Source organism: Nansenia antarctica (genome assembly GCF_963989245.1).
Source record: "Nansenia antarctica genome assembly, chromosome: 11".
Classification (NCBI taxonomy): Eukaryota; Metazoa; Chordata; class Actinopteri; order Argentiniformes; family Microstomatidae; genus Nansenia; species Nansenia antarctica.
The window spans coordinates 8,140,881-8,157,528 of record NC_137681.1 but is presented as its reverse complement, the minus strand read 5'-3'; the positions used below and the strand labels follow the sequence as shown (position 1 = coordinate 8,157,528).

At 44.6% G+C, this 16,648-nt stretch overlaps 1 protein-coding gene across 1 annotated transcript; it reads right to left on the bottom strand.

The window, feature by feature from the left end:
- Nucleotides 1-2,786: 2,786 nt before the first annotated feature.
- On the bottom strand, nucleotides 2,787-16,282 carry polr3e (polymerase (RNA) III (DNA directed) polypeptide E). Its single transcript, XM_080542218.1, has 21 exons — nucleotides 16,143-16,282; nucleotides 15,277-15,388; nucleotides 14,694-14,744; nucleotides 14,417-14,494; nucleotides 14,193-14,308; nucleotides 13,217-13,299; nucleotides 12,976-13,083; nucleotides 12,327-12,376; nucleotides 12,047-12,166; nucleotides 11,857-11,942; nucleotides 11,705-11,749; nucleotides 11,406-11,497; nucleotides 10,964-11,084; nucleotides 10,614-10,695; nucleotides 9,504-9,563; nucleotides 9,211-9,368; nucleotides 8,701-8,762; nucleotides 7,789-8,249; nucleotides 4,870-4,947; nucleotides 4,046-4,171; nucleotides 2,787-3,871 (listed from the first exon to the last, which is right to left on the bottom strand). Exons 2-21 carry the CDS (start codon nucleotides 15,316-15,318, stop codon nucleotides 3,815-3,817), a joined length of 2,076 nt encoding a protein of 691 aa, XP_080398344.1. The 5' UTR covers nucleotides 15,319-15,388; nucleotides 16,143-16,282; the 3' UTR covers nucleotides 2,787-3,814.
- Nucleotides 16,283-16,648: the final 366 nt, after the last annotated feature.

Genomic DNA, 16,648 nt, shown 5'->3' with positions numbered 1-16,648 from the left:
TATGGTTTTCATATTAGAGGCGTAAAAATTTACTTTGTTCCGGGCGAGACGTTGTTTTTTCCGATGGAGGGCGAGAGCAGAGGTTCGGAAGGCTCGCGTGCTACTGTCAGAAGATTCCAACTGTCCTGCACTGCTGTGCTCACACTCACAGCAGGTGAAGCGCCCGGGTCAAATAATGTGAAAAGGCTTTTTAAGGCCTGTTATGTTGCCTGGCAACAACAACAACAACAACAACAACTGTATTATATCGGTTAGAGCTGAAGATCAATTGATTACCACGTGAAAGGGCTTATCATTGAATAGGGATGGTGGAGCGGCTATAGGTAGGGCAACACCAGCTTATGTGCAGTGCCTAATGCCCTCCAACCACACTGCCTTACTCACCTGACCCTGTCTGAGCCACTGCTACCAAGGACCTCAGGAAACACCATCTCTGTGGACCAGCAGTTTACACTGCTAATTGTCATTTAAAAGCTAGAATCACTGTGATTTACAGTATGTCTTAGCTTCAAAAGCTTAGCTTCAACTTTGTACAATCTGTGTGCCTAGAAATGAAACTGTCCTGCCCTCAGTAAAGAGTACCCTGCAAGGTAATGTGTGAATGCATAATATCGAAATTAAGACATGAGTATTGCCTACTAGAGGCAGCCCCACGATAATCAATGCATCTTCAGCTGCAGATAATGTACAGTTAAACATTTCTCATCATTTCTAACAGAATTCCAACTATTTAACTTGACGTTTGGTGCTTTATTAATGATCTGTAATTTCTACATGCAAGAACATAATTTCAGGAAATCAAAAATGATCCAAGATTGTAGTACAGTGTTTTCTGAAGGGGGAAAAAAGGGTTGCATGGCCATAGTTGGAAAGTAATTGAGTACAGAGATTAAGTTTGATGTAGCTAGGAGCTATCTATCTATCTAGGTTTACAAAAACCCAGTCTATGTACTGTAGGGTGATATGCTATTCATGTAATGTGCAAATATAATTGTAGAAAATCTTCACTTGGTGAAGTCAGGTGCTGTTCTGAAGTGTGGCCAGAAAATTGTTCATGCTGTAGCTGCTTATTGTCTATGGTTGGTTTATACCCACAACCATAGTTGTACCATAGTCATCACTGTACATTTACGTTGCACTTTATTATACTTTATTAGCACAGGGATTGTCATTATTTTCTTTTCTGACACTTTGTTGCTAGCCACTGTTTAAGATTAGTTCCTTTTCTCTGTAGACCAACATGTGACGTATGTAGTTTGTGATGAATGCAGGATTGTGTGTCATTGCTGTTCTATGATGCTTCTGCGGTTGATGTTGAGATCTCTCTTCAAAGACAAAGCTGTCTTCCTGTTTCCTATGCTGTAGAATTTAAGTTAATAATGATCAATCTGTAAGTGATGAGAGACTGTTGTATATAAAAATGTCAACTGCGTAACTGTTGTATATAAAAAAACGTCACCTGCAATGTTCTTGACTGGCACGGGTGGTTGATGAGCCTTGTACACGTTATAAATTACGCAACAGGAATATAGAAGAGGGCAATTGCTCTCATCGCTCAACTTCAAACCGGTATTATGGGAGGGCAAAGGGAAGGAAAAAAAAGACAGGATAAAAAAGACGGAGTGAGAGAGGTTGTGGTTTTATCAATTTGTCACTGATGGTTCAATGCATAATTTATCACTCCGAATGTCTCCTGTTCCCTCTGATGTCCCATCTCTGCTGCATCTTATTACCCGATGTGACACACTCTGTTGTAGGAGATGTAGGAGATGAAAGCAGCGTAAGAGGACATGGAATACTGCCACAATAAGTTGTCACAGTCGATCTCAGAAAGAATAGAAACGGCGACCAAACAAGTTTCCATTATTGCAATATTTATTGAGCAATACAACAAACTGATGGAGAAAAACAAAAATGTCACAGTCAAGTTTACGACACCTGAAACCTGAACTTCATGGCCAGAAATGTATGAATACTTTTAAAGGCCGTTGCTCTAGTGCACTCACTTCATGAGTTGTTGGGACAGGGGTACAGCTGTCTTTGATACCATGAAAAGCACCTACTGTCCGAAAAAAAAACTAAGAGTGAAGCTTACTTTTACAGTATTGTAGTCAATGTACAAATGGAGTTCTCCTGAATTTCTTGGGAGGCACTTTTTTTTATTGAGGCCTAAAATAGCAGCACAGGACTACAAACAGAAGTGAGTAGTCTGACAACACGAGCTCCTGTGTGGCAGTCGTCCAGACTGGTCCCTCTGCCCTACGTCTAGATGGCACGCATTAAGGTCAATGAGATTTGCGCCGAACACACCGAGTTGCACGCGCTGATCTCAAGTTAGGATTTCAGCCTAAGTAGTGTTCACAGATCTCAAATGACTAGAAATCTGCTTGCAAACTGCTTAATGAAGCTTCACATGGCCACACCAAAGATATTTTATTTGTTTATGACGTAGCCCCCCCCCCCCCATACATTTATCCAGTCCTTTCAGATTTGTGAAAATCAAAAGGGTTAAGGTAGTGGCTGAGGGTAGAATTGGAACAAGGCAAAAAAGCCACCATTGAATTGCCATGATCACTTCCATGATGTCGTCCTGTGGACCTGGTTAAGTGGTTTTATAGAACAGCATGAGAACTACCATACCAACTACCAAATAAAACCCAGCAGGTAGTTTCACCGTTATTACATTGGCTACCGTCAAATTCATAAACACTCCAATTCACTCGTCTTTCAGACATGACTGAAAACCATCCATCGAGAAAGCTTTGGCTCATCAGTTTCAGGGATTTGAGAGTTTACAAATAATAAAATAAAATAAATAAAAAAACAAGAGGTTACACAATACATTTAATTTTTTAATGATTGGGATCACATCAACACCATTTCACTCCAATATTAAGTCCACAACCTCAGGGCACTCCTACTCTTGGCATTTCTTCACTCACATCGGTGTCAAAACAGTCAAGTACTGTACTTGAGTATTGTAACAGGTATGGCGTTATCAGAGTGCTTGTGTATTATGGCATGGTTAGGGACATTACCTGTCTTTCCATGTGTCCTAGTGAAGGCACACAGCCATAGGATTAGATCTAAATCTAAGCATGTCGAGTAGCAACAGGAGCATAAGTAAGTATGTTGATCTCAACCGTTTCCATGTGTACAACACAAACTGTTCATTAACAGTAGCTATGATGCTTGCTTTTTCCTTTGTGTATTCTGTCCCTCTCCATGAAAGACAGACAAAAATAAACCTCAAACTTCACGCCTCTTTAGGAGTGTGCTACCTTAATTAAGGCCTTAACTGTAAAAGGATGACATGGTAAAATGAGAGTCAAATGTGTTTGTTTTTCTTCCAAAGGCCACAATCAGGATAAAATGAAAGGATCCTCAGTCCGGTAAAAGAAGTTAAACCAAAAATAATAATAATAATTAAGCATCACTTTATGAATTCAAATTAAGTTTCTCAAAGAGCACCTCCTCTCTTTCTCTCCTGCTTTTGTCTCACTCATATACACAGGCATCTCTTCGGCTCATACTCCAGCCCTTAGCGTGAAAATGCGAGGTGTTTCTGTCCTCCTTTTGGACTCACAAATGACAGTTGGTCAGTTGAAAAAACAACAGTTATGTTCTGAAAGGAGCATATGACTGACAACTTCGTCCCTCCAATCCCCCGATCCTGAGAGCTGGGGGCTGGAGGGCTGTGATTGGTTCATGTGTCCGGCTGCTCCACCTCCCAGTTGCAGAGCCCTCCCACTAGGCTCTGGGGTAGAGGGTTTTATTGGATGATGGTGGCCTCAGGGGGCGTGTTCTCGCGGGGTCAAGACTGTACTGTCCCCTTGAGGTACCACATCCCTCCAAAGCTCACACAGCACTCCTGACCGACCGGGACCAGAAACAGGGAGCACAGGTTAGATCCACACAACAGACAACAGACAACGGACAAACGCTGCGCTGCCTAGCCCAACTACAGTGTAGTTCTGCTCAGGAGCTGGTTCTAAAGGGCCCTATAAAAGCCGGTCCTAGAACCAGGTTCTGAGGCCAGTCTTACCTTGAGCAGGCGGTCCACGTCTGCCTTTATGAAGTCTTCTCCAAACTCCTGGGTCAGTTTGGTCTGAATGATGTTTCTCCTGACTCGGTAGTTCTTCATGAAGATCTCATACAGAACCTGACGGTGCTGAAGAGACAGGAAAAAACAGGGTTCCTACAAGTTTCAACAAGTGAAATTTAAGACCTTTTTATAGACCTCTTTGAATAGAGTTTTAGACCTATTCGCGACACCATATGATAGCTTTTTGTCCTCCTGCCATAGCTTCGTTCGCCAATAATTTCTCCCGGGGGCAGCGAATTGGCCTTTTTTTGCTTCCAGCTTGATTCATTTCCACGTAAATAGATGTGGTCGGACTGATTTCCTTGCAGGACAAGCTAATCTTATTTTGTAGACCTAGCACCTAATTTTTAAGACCTAATAGCTGAAACTTGAATCGGATTGCTGAATTTTAGACTTTAAGGCTTTTTAAGACCAGCGCGGGAACCCTGAAAACCACACAGACGAAGGTGTTGGAGAACAGAATACAAGGATCAAAACACACGGCACATATGGAATCTCAGTGGGTAAATGGTAGGGTTGGGAGGATACAGGTTTGCCAGTATATCAGTGCATTTCTTCAACAATATCATACTGTTGTTGTAATAGATAGCATACACAGACCGTTCCTACAGTCGGTGAAAGTACTCACACCCACTTGGTAGGTATGTGGACGTGAGTAGGTAATCTAGGTATGTGGAACGATCAGAGAACAGATACAAAAGAAAATGTGCGGCAACACGCTCGGTTTTCCACCTCATACGTCCTCCGGGTCCGGCAGGTCTTACCTTGTCGAACGTCTCTCCAGTCTCCCACACAGCAAACACCTTCTGTTCATCTGCAGCCGCTGTACTCTGGGCAGGGAACTGCAGGGGAACAGGACAGGAGAAAGACCTGGATGAGCCAACGTCATATAGAACACTGGCCATTAAAAGGGATATTTTATGTACACGTTAAAAACACAGTTCCTTCCAGCAGTCAGGATCGTTGTGCTTTCTAAAGAGCATAGTGGAAAATAATTCGGCCAGTGTACTGCAACTGCAAATAATCTGGGGTATTCAAACTCAAAAGAAGGGACAAAAATATGAAATCTCCTCTCGAGTTTTAGCTACTCCTTCACAAAAAAAATCAATCAATCAAGTTATATTCTATGAGTCACAAGCTCCATAAACAGACTAGGGGCTGGTTTCACAGACAAAGCTTCAGCCTAGTCCCAGACTAAAAAGCATCTTCAATGGAGATTTTACCAGCCCTAGACGTGTCAATTTGGCATTAACCCAAATAGGATGAAGTTGCTTTTCGGGCTCACTGGTTCAGTCAGTTTGGCAATCCCCGTCGAAATATTTACAGTGGGGATTTAAGGGTGTGGGTAACCTGAGCCTAGATCTGCGCTTGTGGGCTTAGACCGTCCAGGAGCTCTAATGGGCTTTGTCTTCTCAGCCAATAATAGCAGTTACATAAACAGTGAGCTGGCTTCCTACCCTGCCCCCCTCCACACCCTAAATCTTATATCCCTTCTGGCGGGAGAGAGAGAGAGAGAGGGATTAGCGGTACACCCAAGACAACTCCTTATGACAATAGATGTCTGGCACCTCAATACAGGGCCCGGGCAAGGTTACAGGCCAACAGGTTTAGGTACAAACCTCACAGCATCCATGGTGTTTAGAATGTAACGCAAGACATGCATGATGAGGGCATCAGTCCAACCCGTCTGCTAACACACACAGGCTTCAAGAACTACAGACTGATGTTATCGTCCTTGAGAGGCTGAGAGGAACTGAAGCGCAAAAACAACTTTTCTTGTTGAAGACAATCTATGTAGCATCGGTAGTAGGCACATACAATCAATGGACCTATCGCTAAGCCACGCCCCCTTTAACTCAAACAAACAACGCTTCACTGACAGTGACTGACTGTGACTGAATGACATTCAGTGGCTTACAATGGCGGAAGTTGGCAAATTTCTGATTTCTGATTTACCACAGCAAGTTTTTTTTAAAGATGACAAGAATATTTTGTCTAGAAGCTTTTCACCATCAGATATTAGCGAGTTGTTTGTCCGAGTTTTCTGCCTGTAGTGACTTTTGCTGTAATATGATTGGAAAATCTCTATTTTGGGGCGTGGCTTACTGATAGGTCCATTCCACAATCAATTCTAGTCCCCAAAATTACTAAAACATTTAAAAACGCTAACTTTGGACAAACCCAGTATTTTTATGTGCCTAGGGTTATGACGCCTCACCTTTACCTGACAGTTTGAAGGTGGGGTTATGAACGGTACATCAAACCACACCTCCAAGAAACAAATCTTCCTCAGCTGCATTTTTTGAAAATAAGGCGGGACAAAAACTGGATGGAGTCAGCCAGTGGAGTCCCTCGTTAAAAAAAAGACGCCCTTAGGATCATCATTTCCATTATTCCATTGTTATTACTGACCTTGGAAATTCGTTCTACTCCTATACAGACACATCAGGTTAACCCTTTCTCTTCCACTCATTGCTGAAACAAGTGGGGCAAAATAAATACATTTTTAAAATCTTCCATTGAAAACTCAATGGAGATATCTGAACCTGAGAATGTCAACTTCCATTGCCTCCCTGCACTCACTTCACTCATCCATCCCTCCATCCTCAGAAGCAAAGCCTGCCTCTGAAAGGGAGAGTTCACCTGCCAAATGACCGTTAATGTCGTTATTCTGTTGTAGAAAGACGATAGCTGCGCTCTGGGCACCTGCCTCCTTAGAGAGCGCTAGCTAGAAGCCCCCTTATCAGGCTCAGAGAGCCCAGACAGGGTTTCACCTGGACAGGAGCCAAGCGTTGAGTACTTTCATCCAGAGAGTGGATTGTTATCTCGAAATACCCAGACTCCCCCCCCCCCCCTGGGCGGAGAAACAGAGCTAAGCTTGTGGTGCCCACAGGGGGTGTCCGTTGCCTAAAGCCGAAGCTACATCGGGACGCAACATGTGCAAACGTGAATGTGTCCGTTAGCACAGTAATCTAACCTGCTACACCAGAAATGTGAACAGTTTCATGCGTGGACACAAGATAAATAGCCCTCCCAGCAGTCTGTTTCTGCAAGGAACTTCAAATGTATCAATAATTGACGTTTGACATTTGAGTCCTGTCAGAAAGACTTCAAGTGTAATTTTACATTGCTGCTATGCTGGTGTAGCAGGGCTGTAACCTTAACCATGGCATGTAAGGTTAAGAATGACCTTGTATGGTGGCCTGGGGTGGTCCAGTGGTCTAGCGACGCAGTCTACAGTGCCCATGTCGGCATGGGTTCGAATCCTGCCCGTGCCCTCCTGACATGCCCTCTTCTCCTTACTTTCCTGTCTATCTTCACTATCTCTATCAAATACAATTTTAAAAAATGAGTGGGACTGCCCCACTCAGAAAAAAATATCCTTAAAAAATACCTTGTAGTGGCCTGGGGTGGTCCAGTGGTCTAGCACCACGGTCTACAGTGCACACGTATGCCCATGTCGGCATGGTTTCGAATCCGGCCCATGCCCTGCTGACATGCCCTCTCTCCCTTCTTCTCCTTAGTTTCCTGTCTGTCTTCACTACATCTGTCTAATAAAATGAGAAATATGAGTGGGACTGCCCCACCCAGAAAAAACGACTTGTAACTTAATAAAAAAAATTAAAAAAAGACCTTGTATGGTAAAAAATTACCGTATATGGTAATAAAAGAGATGAACTCACAGGCACCAGTATCTGTTTGCAGTGGCTGAGCAGTATGGTGTCCTGCAGCAGGCGGTCTGAGATGCCCTGGAACAGGCTGTGTCCGGCGGGCAGGGAGGCCAGGTGCAGGTTGAACAGCCGCTTCACCTCGCTCAGCGTCAGCACGTGCAGCTTCCGGAACGTACTACGCACAAAGTCCCGCAGCTCCTGCGAGGGGGTGGGGGTCCCGCCGCCGTGCCCGTTAGAGTGGTCCAGGGCGGGGGAGGTGGCGCCGGGGTAACCGTTAACGGAGCCGTTGAGGAGGAGGGCGGAGGTGTCCATAGGCTCGTCTTCCCCGTCACTGACGGGTTCCTCTTTGACGCGGACGCCCGCCCCCCCGCGCTGTCGCCTGGTGTTCAGGTCCTTCTGCAGAGAGGACTGGTTGTCATGTGCACGGTCGCGGGCCGCCTTCAAACGCTGATCTCCGGTCACATGCACGGCTTCTGGAATCCAAACATACGTGGTACATATTTAACGCAACTACTTAGGTTCCAGAACTAGTCACATAGACACAGAAACATCACAATGGACCTATCGCTAAGCCACACCCCAAAATAGACATTGCAGCAAAAGTCACTACAGGCAGAAAACTCAGACAAACAACTCGCTAATATCTGATGGTGAAAAGCTTCTAGACGAAATATTCTTGTCATCTTTAAAAAAACATGTCTATTACTTGCTGTGGTAAATCAGAAATTAGAAATTTGCCAACCCCCGCCATTGTAAGTCATTCAGTCACGGTCGGTCGGTCGGTCAGTCAGTCACTGTCAGTGAAGTGTTGTTTGTTTGTCTGAGTTTTCAAAGGGGGCGTGGCTTAGCGATAGGTCCATACTACCCAACTACATTCCCAAACTACAACCAGGACATCATCGTGACCGTGCCGCCAGAACGCACCTGCTTGTAAGACCTTCTTTGGTATCAAGTCTTCCTTAGAGAAGTTGAACACCTTCTCCAACCTGCAAGCAAAGAGCAACGTTGAGGCAATGACCATAGGATTTATCCAGAACAGTCATTCTGCTCATTTACTTTCCGATGAAAACAGCAGTGAAAGAGATAGTGTCTGTTCACAGAAATAGACTACCGGTAAGCATAGCTTGTGGCCACCATTAATGTGATGTGAACAATAATACTTTATCAAACATACAGTCATGGATAAATATATTGGCACCCCTGCACTTATGTCAGATAATGCACCACTTCTCCCAGAACATGTTTGTAATTACAAATGCTTTGGTATTCACATGTTTATTTCTATTGTTTGCATTGGAACAACACAAAGAAGCAGAAAAAAAAAGCTAAATCTGATATCATTCCACACAGGAATATTTCCGGCCATGACTGTTGAAGTCATGTTTAAGTCATGTTGAAGCCCAACGTTAACAGTGAAGTGTGACTCAGTCTTACTTGCTCTGGATGCCGAGCCACAGCATGTGCTGCCTCTGGGCCACGTCCGGGTGCTTCTTGATGAAGTCCCCGTCGCTAGGCAACAGGAACTCCCATCCCCGGTTGATACGAGGCTTGGCCATGTGTTCCAGGAAGTCCTTCACATCCTCCGGGGGGAGCTGAAAGAGATGGGGAGGACAAGACAAAACTAAAACCAGCACCTAAGGCCAACTGAAGAGTCTGTGGGGGGGGTTGACTTAACAGTGGTTATAATGATTATTGATGATGATGATAATGATGGTGATGTTGCTTACCTTGATAATGGCTGCAATCTCCTTCCTCATCACCGAGCGCTCCTGAGTGAATCTCCACATCTGGGGGGGTAACAGTAACAGTGTTCAGTTCAACCACATAATTATGTTTTTATAGCCTATGTAAAGCACTTTATGACCGCTGGTCTGTGATGGGTGTAATAAATAAATAAACTTTACTTAGTCACTTACATAATATCAGTCAGGCCAACACCCTGCCAACATTTAAACAGGCCCTCAAAACCCATCTCTTCAAGCTTACCCTTCACCAGTTAACCCTCTCCCCCTCCCCTTCCCATGTGTCCCCAGCACTACCTTAATTAGGCCCCTATACTTTCTTTTAATTGTTTTTATTTATATTGTTACTACTTTATCTTTTCAGTTTGTAAAGCATCTTTGAGTGTCTAGTAAAGCGCTATATAAGTCTAATGTATTATTATTATTATTATTATTAATAATCAATGCCTATTATTCACCGGTCAGCTACAACATCCTGAGTAAGAGAGGACTGCTGTGTCATGGCACTCTGACCTGGCCTCCGCCACCTCAGATGAACACCACATTACAACTCTACACTGTTCATGTGACTTTGCCCAGAGATAGGCCGTCATCGACCGTCAACACAGGGAGTTGCATTATGACTGTACTCTGACCCCTGCAATGGGACGTGACGTGACTCCTATTATGAACCACCACTGTGCTCAGGGTATATACAGGAATCTTGAGGTTAATTTCAATACCTTTCTAAGACTTTTTAAAGACCTTGTCAATATTTTTCCAGGCCACTTCGAGCTGTAACCGTTCACATCAGTGACACCTTTAACTTAACAGTTTTAGTTTGCAATAGACTAGACCACTATCATGCAACAGAATTTCCGGTTCATCTTTGTTTTTTAATAAAACTAATAAATTCACGAACTTTTACTAAAAGTTTTTAGGACTCAAACTCTCTGGACAGAGTCTAATTCAGAAAAATACATACACAATTCAAGACCTCATAAAATCGTGATAAGACTTTTTAATACTTATTAAGGGTCTTGATTTTCCCAAAATTGATTTATCAACTTTTAATACTTTTCAAGACACCGCGGATACCCTGGTGCCGCTGCTCACCACAAAGTCTCTGCCTCGGCACAGCACCTCGGCCGGCACGCCGCTGTGGGGGCTGCAGCTGTTCTTGGGATACAGCACGTCGCTGGGGGAGGCACGGGAGAGAAGCCGTTACTTAGCAACCGCCCGCTATCGTAGTACACTTCACACAGCGCCTCAACTCAGTCAGTGCCTACTGTTACTGCTAAAGGATCAGGGCAAACTCTTTCACAGTGTTTTTGGAACACATCCAGACAAACCATTTTAATTTCTATTGTGCAGAAAAAAAAGGGGTTTAAGAGAATATTGCTTTTCTCCCTTGCGCCCCCCCCCCCCCCCCGCTCCCTAGTAACTCCCTTGACTGGTCGTCTCACCTCTTGACAACCCAGTTGCCCTGGACCAGTAGCGCCACCTGCTGGATGCAGCGCAGCACTGACGTGGAGTCTGTCCCGCTGGCCAGCAAACCCATCAGGTTGGCGAACGGCATCACCTTCACTGGAGGCCAGGGGAAAGAGAGAATAAAGAGTGAGAGAGAGCGCCACAAACACTCCTCTGTCCTCCTCTGTCACTCCTCTGATCATGTTTGGAGTCGTGAATCACAAGACATTTGATCGTGAATGAGAACATCACCTCCCTCAAACACGAGTGCCTTCACTGAGGCTACACTTGTTTGAGGGAGGTGAAAGCACTCTTGTTTGAGGCAGGTGTTGTTGTCATTCGTGATTGTTACAAATATTATGTGTCGATCTGTTGAAAGGGAATTTCTCTCCATCCTCCTGCGTGAGGAAGGTTAGCCGTGCTAGCCAGTTAGCCTACCGTTCTTCATCAGGGTCTTGATCTGGTCTCCCAGAGGAAGGGTGCGGAGCTGAGCCATGGAGAGCACGTTACTGGGGCCTACAGGATTTATACTGGTACACAGAGAGAGAGAGAGACAGAGAGAGAGAGAGAGAGAGAGAGAGAGAGAGAGAGAAAGAGAGAGCAAAAGAGAGCGGGGGACGGGGGAGAGAGAGAGCGGGGGAGAGAGAGGGGATGTTAGTCTGACATTTACTGAAACATCACCAGGTTTTTATAGGAAAGATCTTTGAAAGAGAGGAGCATCCTAGGATACTACTTACATCTTCTCCTCTGCCACAGGAGGCATGAGCATGGCCAGGTACTCACTGTGGGGGAGAAGATACATGGTTGAGGAGGGGAAACTCCTTTAAAACTGGTGCAGAAAAATAAGAAGTTTGGTTTCCAAAAGTGGATAACACGTGTTTGTACTCACTTAGGTGTTTTGAGCAGTTCTGTGTTCTCTGACGAGTCCATAGACTGGCAGTACAGATACTGCCTCTCATGGTCTGAGCGCCCATCCTAAACACACAATCACACACAGAGAATCAACGGTCACTTCACCACCTTGGGTCTAACCCCGCCCCGCCCCCCCGTCTCTATTCCTGTGGTGAGGGGCCCCCTACCCTAATGTTGTGGTAATGAAGGTGGACCCAGGGTTCCTCGGCCTGTTTCTTTTGGATGAAATCATAAGACTGGGTCCTCCTCTGGCGAGCCTGCTCCGACTCGGGACGAGAAAACCTCACCTAGGAAGGGAACAAAACACACACACAGGGGGGGGTTACTTTCCCACAATAAAACCCCAAACTCTGTGGGTGTGTTTGGGTGTGTGGGTGTGTGTTTGGGTGTGTGGGTGTGGGTTTGGGTGTGGGTTTGGGTGTGGGTTTCCTTGAACAGGAATCTTACAGTTATGGCCTTGACATCATCCTCGGCTTCTTCCTGAGAGGAATCGCCACCTGCAGAAAGGCATGAAATTCATAACTAAGCAATGATTAAGACCTCCTCATCTGTCTAGCTCTCTCCATAATATATATTATATCAATTTCACCGTGCTGTAATCTGTTCAGGGTTCCTACACCTTCTGAAACATCAAATTCAAGCACCTTTCAAGACTCAATTCCCTCAAATTCTAGGACCCAACACGGCATAGTTTGAAACAGATCTAAATCGAGAATTTATATAATAGGGTTAGGGTAACTATCCGCTAACAGACAACAATTAAAAAGAGAGGCTTGAATGTGTGAACACTAGATGGTCTCTTGCCTTCTCTACCACAGCACAGCAAAACAATATATTGCGAAATATGTGTAAAGTTAAGCAATACAGAGACTTATTTACTAGTTGACAAGCTAAGTAAAACATTTTTGATATATATTTTTTTTTAGAGAGAGAGAGGGGAATTCAAGCACTTTCAATGACTTTTAAGACCTTGATTGTTTTTTGTCATATTCACAAACTTTCAAGGATTTCAAGGACCCGTGGGAACCCTGTCAATCAAAAAAATCACTCTATCACACACACACACACACACACACACACACACACACACACACACCTTCATTAGCGGCCTCCCTCTCTCGGTGCTTGCTGTCTGCCTTGTCCAGGTAGGTGAAGCTGGGTCTCATCTGGAGGATGCCCTGCAGGGGGGTGATGTGGAGCTCCCCTGGTAACATCATCAGACTGCATCAGTGGAATATTGACCCATCACCGTCAGCCACGTTTGATAAGTGATCAACTTCAAAAGTATTCACAGGGTGACAAGTGTGTGATATAAGTTTACAGAAACACACGGCTACCTTTACGGAACACAGCAGCGGCGTATCGGGAGGTGTTGGTGGTGGCCTGGATGGAGGTGAATGTCTGCTTGTCCATCATCTTCCTGTATGGAGAATAACACCAACATCAACCACAGTTCTCCACAGGACTTTTCAAAAAGGTGGTGCTGGATTGACATTATTAAAAACGACTCATGTCCAAATGCACTAAAAAGTGCTAAAACGCCAAATTAACTAAGGAACATAATAAGGCTTTCAACTTTCAAGTTGTTGACGACCCAAAGACAGTTACGCTATTGTTACTACGTATCAGTTTTGTTTGCTCTGAAATGTTTACATAGTGACGTAGCAACAAGCCAACAAGGTGGCGATATCAAGTTATATCCAGCAATAACCAGGCCAGGGCGGCAGCCACCCTCGTCTGCCGTCTCCGCTACTGACAGACTGAGACCATGGGTTCTCTATAGACTGAATCCATGGATGGACAATGGAAATGATAGGGGACTGTTAAGCTCAATTTATATTTCTGCGTAAAATCTACGGCGTAGCCTAGGCTCATGCGCACCTCTCCAAAAATGGAACTACACGGCATACCTACGCAGACCATAAGAACTGTGATTAGTCCGCTTGGTGGCACATGATTCCGACATGATTGCGACTTTCTCGTAGGCCTAAATGCGGAAGCCATGACATTACTTTTTCTGTAAATACTTATTAATAAAGATTTGAAAGGTTATGATAACCATCTTATTATCTTAGTTTAATGTCATTTCAATGCATTATAGACATTTTCTTTACAACAAGCATAACAAAAAGATCGCTATTATGCCGCTATGAGTACACCGACCAACGCGACGCAGACCGACTAACGCAGAAGTATAAATTGGGACAGCCCTGGCGTAGGCCACGGCGTAGCCGCTCGTAAATTCGACGCAGAAGTATAAATTGGGCTTTAGAAGGGCACTAACACAGTAATTGTACTAAGGAGTGCACTAACACAGAGTAGGTGTTGGTGTCCTCTGAGGTGGTGCCATCCACATTGAGGGCAATCTGCTCTCCTTTGCTGCGGCAGTAGTTGGGGCTCAAAGTGTTGATGGCCATTTCCACCTCCACCTGCACAACGGGTAGAGCAGGTTAGGTGGTGATACGGCTTCAGATTCGTAGAGGTCACGAGGTTGAAGCAGATGGTGGGTTTTTGACGGACAATAAAGCCAGTCTTACCTTTTGCTGCTTGGGTTTGATTTTGGCAGATAAGTGAGTGACATCGTCATATGTCATAGAAGAGGGTCTCACTGGATACTACAGGAAATCATGAACCAAAAAAGATCGGAATGAGACTTCACCATGGCAACGGCAAACAGGAAATGCCACCTTCAGTAGTGTTTGGGGTGGTAAATCAATCTGATAATGATGGCCAAATCAAAACACACAAAACCGAAAAAGACAAGTGCTGTAGAGTGATGATGTCATCATTAGGATAAAATTATGAAAACCTTACCTGGAATAGATACAGCTTGTCTGCAAGGCTTTTGGCCAGGTACACATCAATCTAAAAGAACAGAGAAAGATTGTTTGTGTGTTTTCTATTACAGTTAAAAACAATACAAAAGGTGGCCTGGGGTGGTCCAGTGGTCTAGCACCGCTGTCTACAGTGCACACATATGCCCATGTCAGCATCGGTTCGAATCCGGCCCATGCCCTGCTGACATGCCCTCTTCTCCTTACTTTCCTGTCTATCTTTGCTATCTCTATCCACAAAATGAAAAATATGAATGGGACTGCCGCACTCATAAATAACATAATATTTTTTTTTTACAAAAGGCATGGCTCGCTATTAATTCCGGGCCACGCCTTTTGCTGAAGCTGAGCTAAACGAACCTCAGGTGAGAACCAGTTATCGGAGGCGAGACCAAGTGAATAGAACGGGAGACTTCATAAACATAATGGGATGCTTCATGGCATGATTTAGCCTAGTCTAAATGGAAACAATGTCACCGTTCACCAAATAGGCAATAGGCATGCAACTCAGAAACACAGATCTTAGTTGACATCCCAAGAATCTGTGAGGAAGCGACACTCACCTCTTGTATGATGGGATCGTCATCCTCCTCGCTGGCCAGCATAGTGAGTGGGGCGGACTGGTGGCGGGGACGTCACAGCAGAGGACAGCAGCAGACTTCTGGAGACTTGACCCTGGGGGGAGGGGAGGGTGACAGCAGAATATAGCTGAGTAAAGCACTCATTATACCAGAGCACAAGCGCCATTCATCATTCATCAATAGGCTCGTTTGCACAACCCCCATTATAACAAATAAATAACTGCTGGTCCCCTTGGATGAAGCAGGAGGTGCTGACCTGTCAGGTCCGTTCTGGTCACATAAAGGCTGATTACCATTGATCTACTGATTAGTGGTGATTACAGTCATTTGGAAATGTTACCCAGTTAAGAGATGACAAACATATCCTGTCATGTCACATGCTTGGCTGCCAGACACTAGCTCCTCGCCCAAAACCCCCCAGACACACTGGCAGTACTGATAAAGACAAGTGATGCAAGAACGTGAAAGTTAGATCTTGGGTGCCACCCAGCTAAAATCACACCAAATCTGTCTGCTAGACTGCTAGACAAGTTAAAGTCACATGTAGACACCTTTTACAACCTGCTTGTCTAACCTCAGTCTCTCACCTGTAACGTTAGCTAGCGACATACTGATACTTACAACCTGACAAACACAGTGACAGAAATCAACTTCCAAGAAACACTTTCGTTCAGGGTATTTACAGTCCTTTGCTACTAAGCCAGTTAGCTAGTTGGTGACAAGTTGGTTGGTGGTTGGTAGCTAGCCTTACAGTCTCTCTGGCAATCACAATAATTGAAAGTCATATGCCAGGAGGCCTCGGTTGATTAGCAGTTTCCATGACATAAAAACATGATATAGCCATTTACCTCGACTGTACACTTCACCGCACACCTTCGTTTATGTCATTCACGTTGGTTGACCGGTAAATGAGCTTAAGGTACTGGAGGTTTCGCTGTGTGAAGCGATGGTAGCTGAGGGCTAGCTGAGGTCTGCCATGATGTTGCTGCCACTGGGACACAGACACGTGGGGAGGAGCTGCTCGTTGGATTCCCACAATGCAGAGCGAATTATTATTTTTTTTACTTTCTGCCTCTAGGTGTCGCTAAAGCTTTTTACATTTTTACTTTCTGCCTCTAGGTGTCGCTAAAGCTCTTTTCTGCCTCTAAGAACGCTTTTTGGAACACAGCCAGCCAGGGATTTAGTAATGGCTGCGTTCGTCGATTTGCTCTGGAAATCTGATCAGCACTCATGGAATCAGCACTCATGGAATGCCTCTTGTCCAATCAAATTACTTGGTCCCTTTATGAATGAATGATTGAATGAATGAATGGTCTTTATTGTCATTAATATAGTACAGGTACCATACAACGAA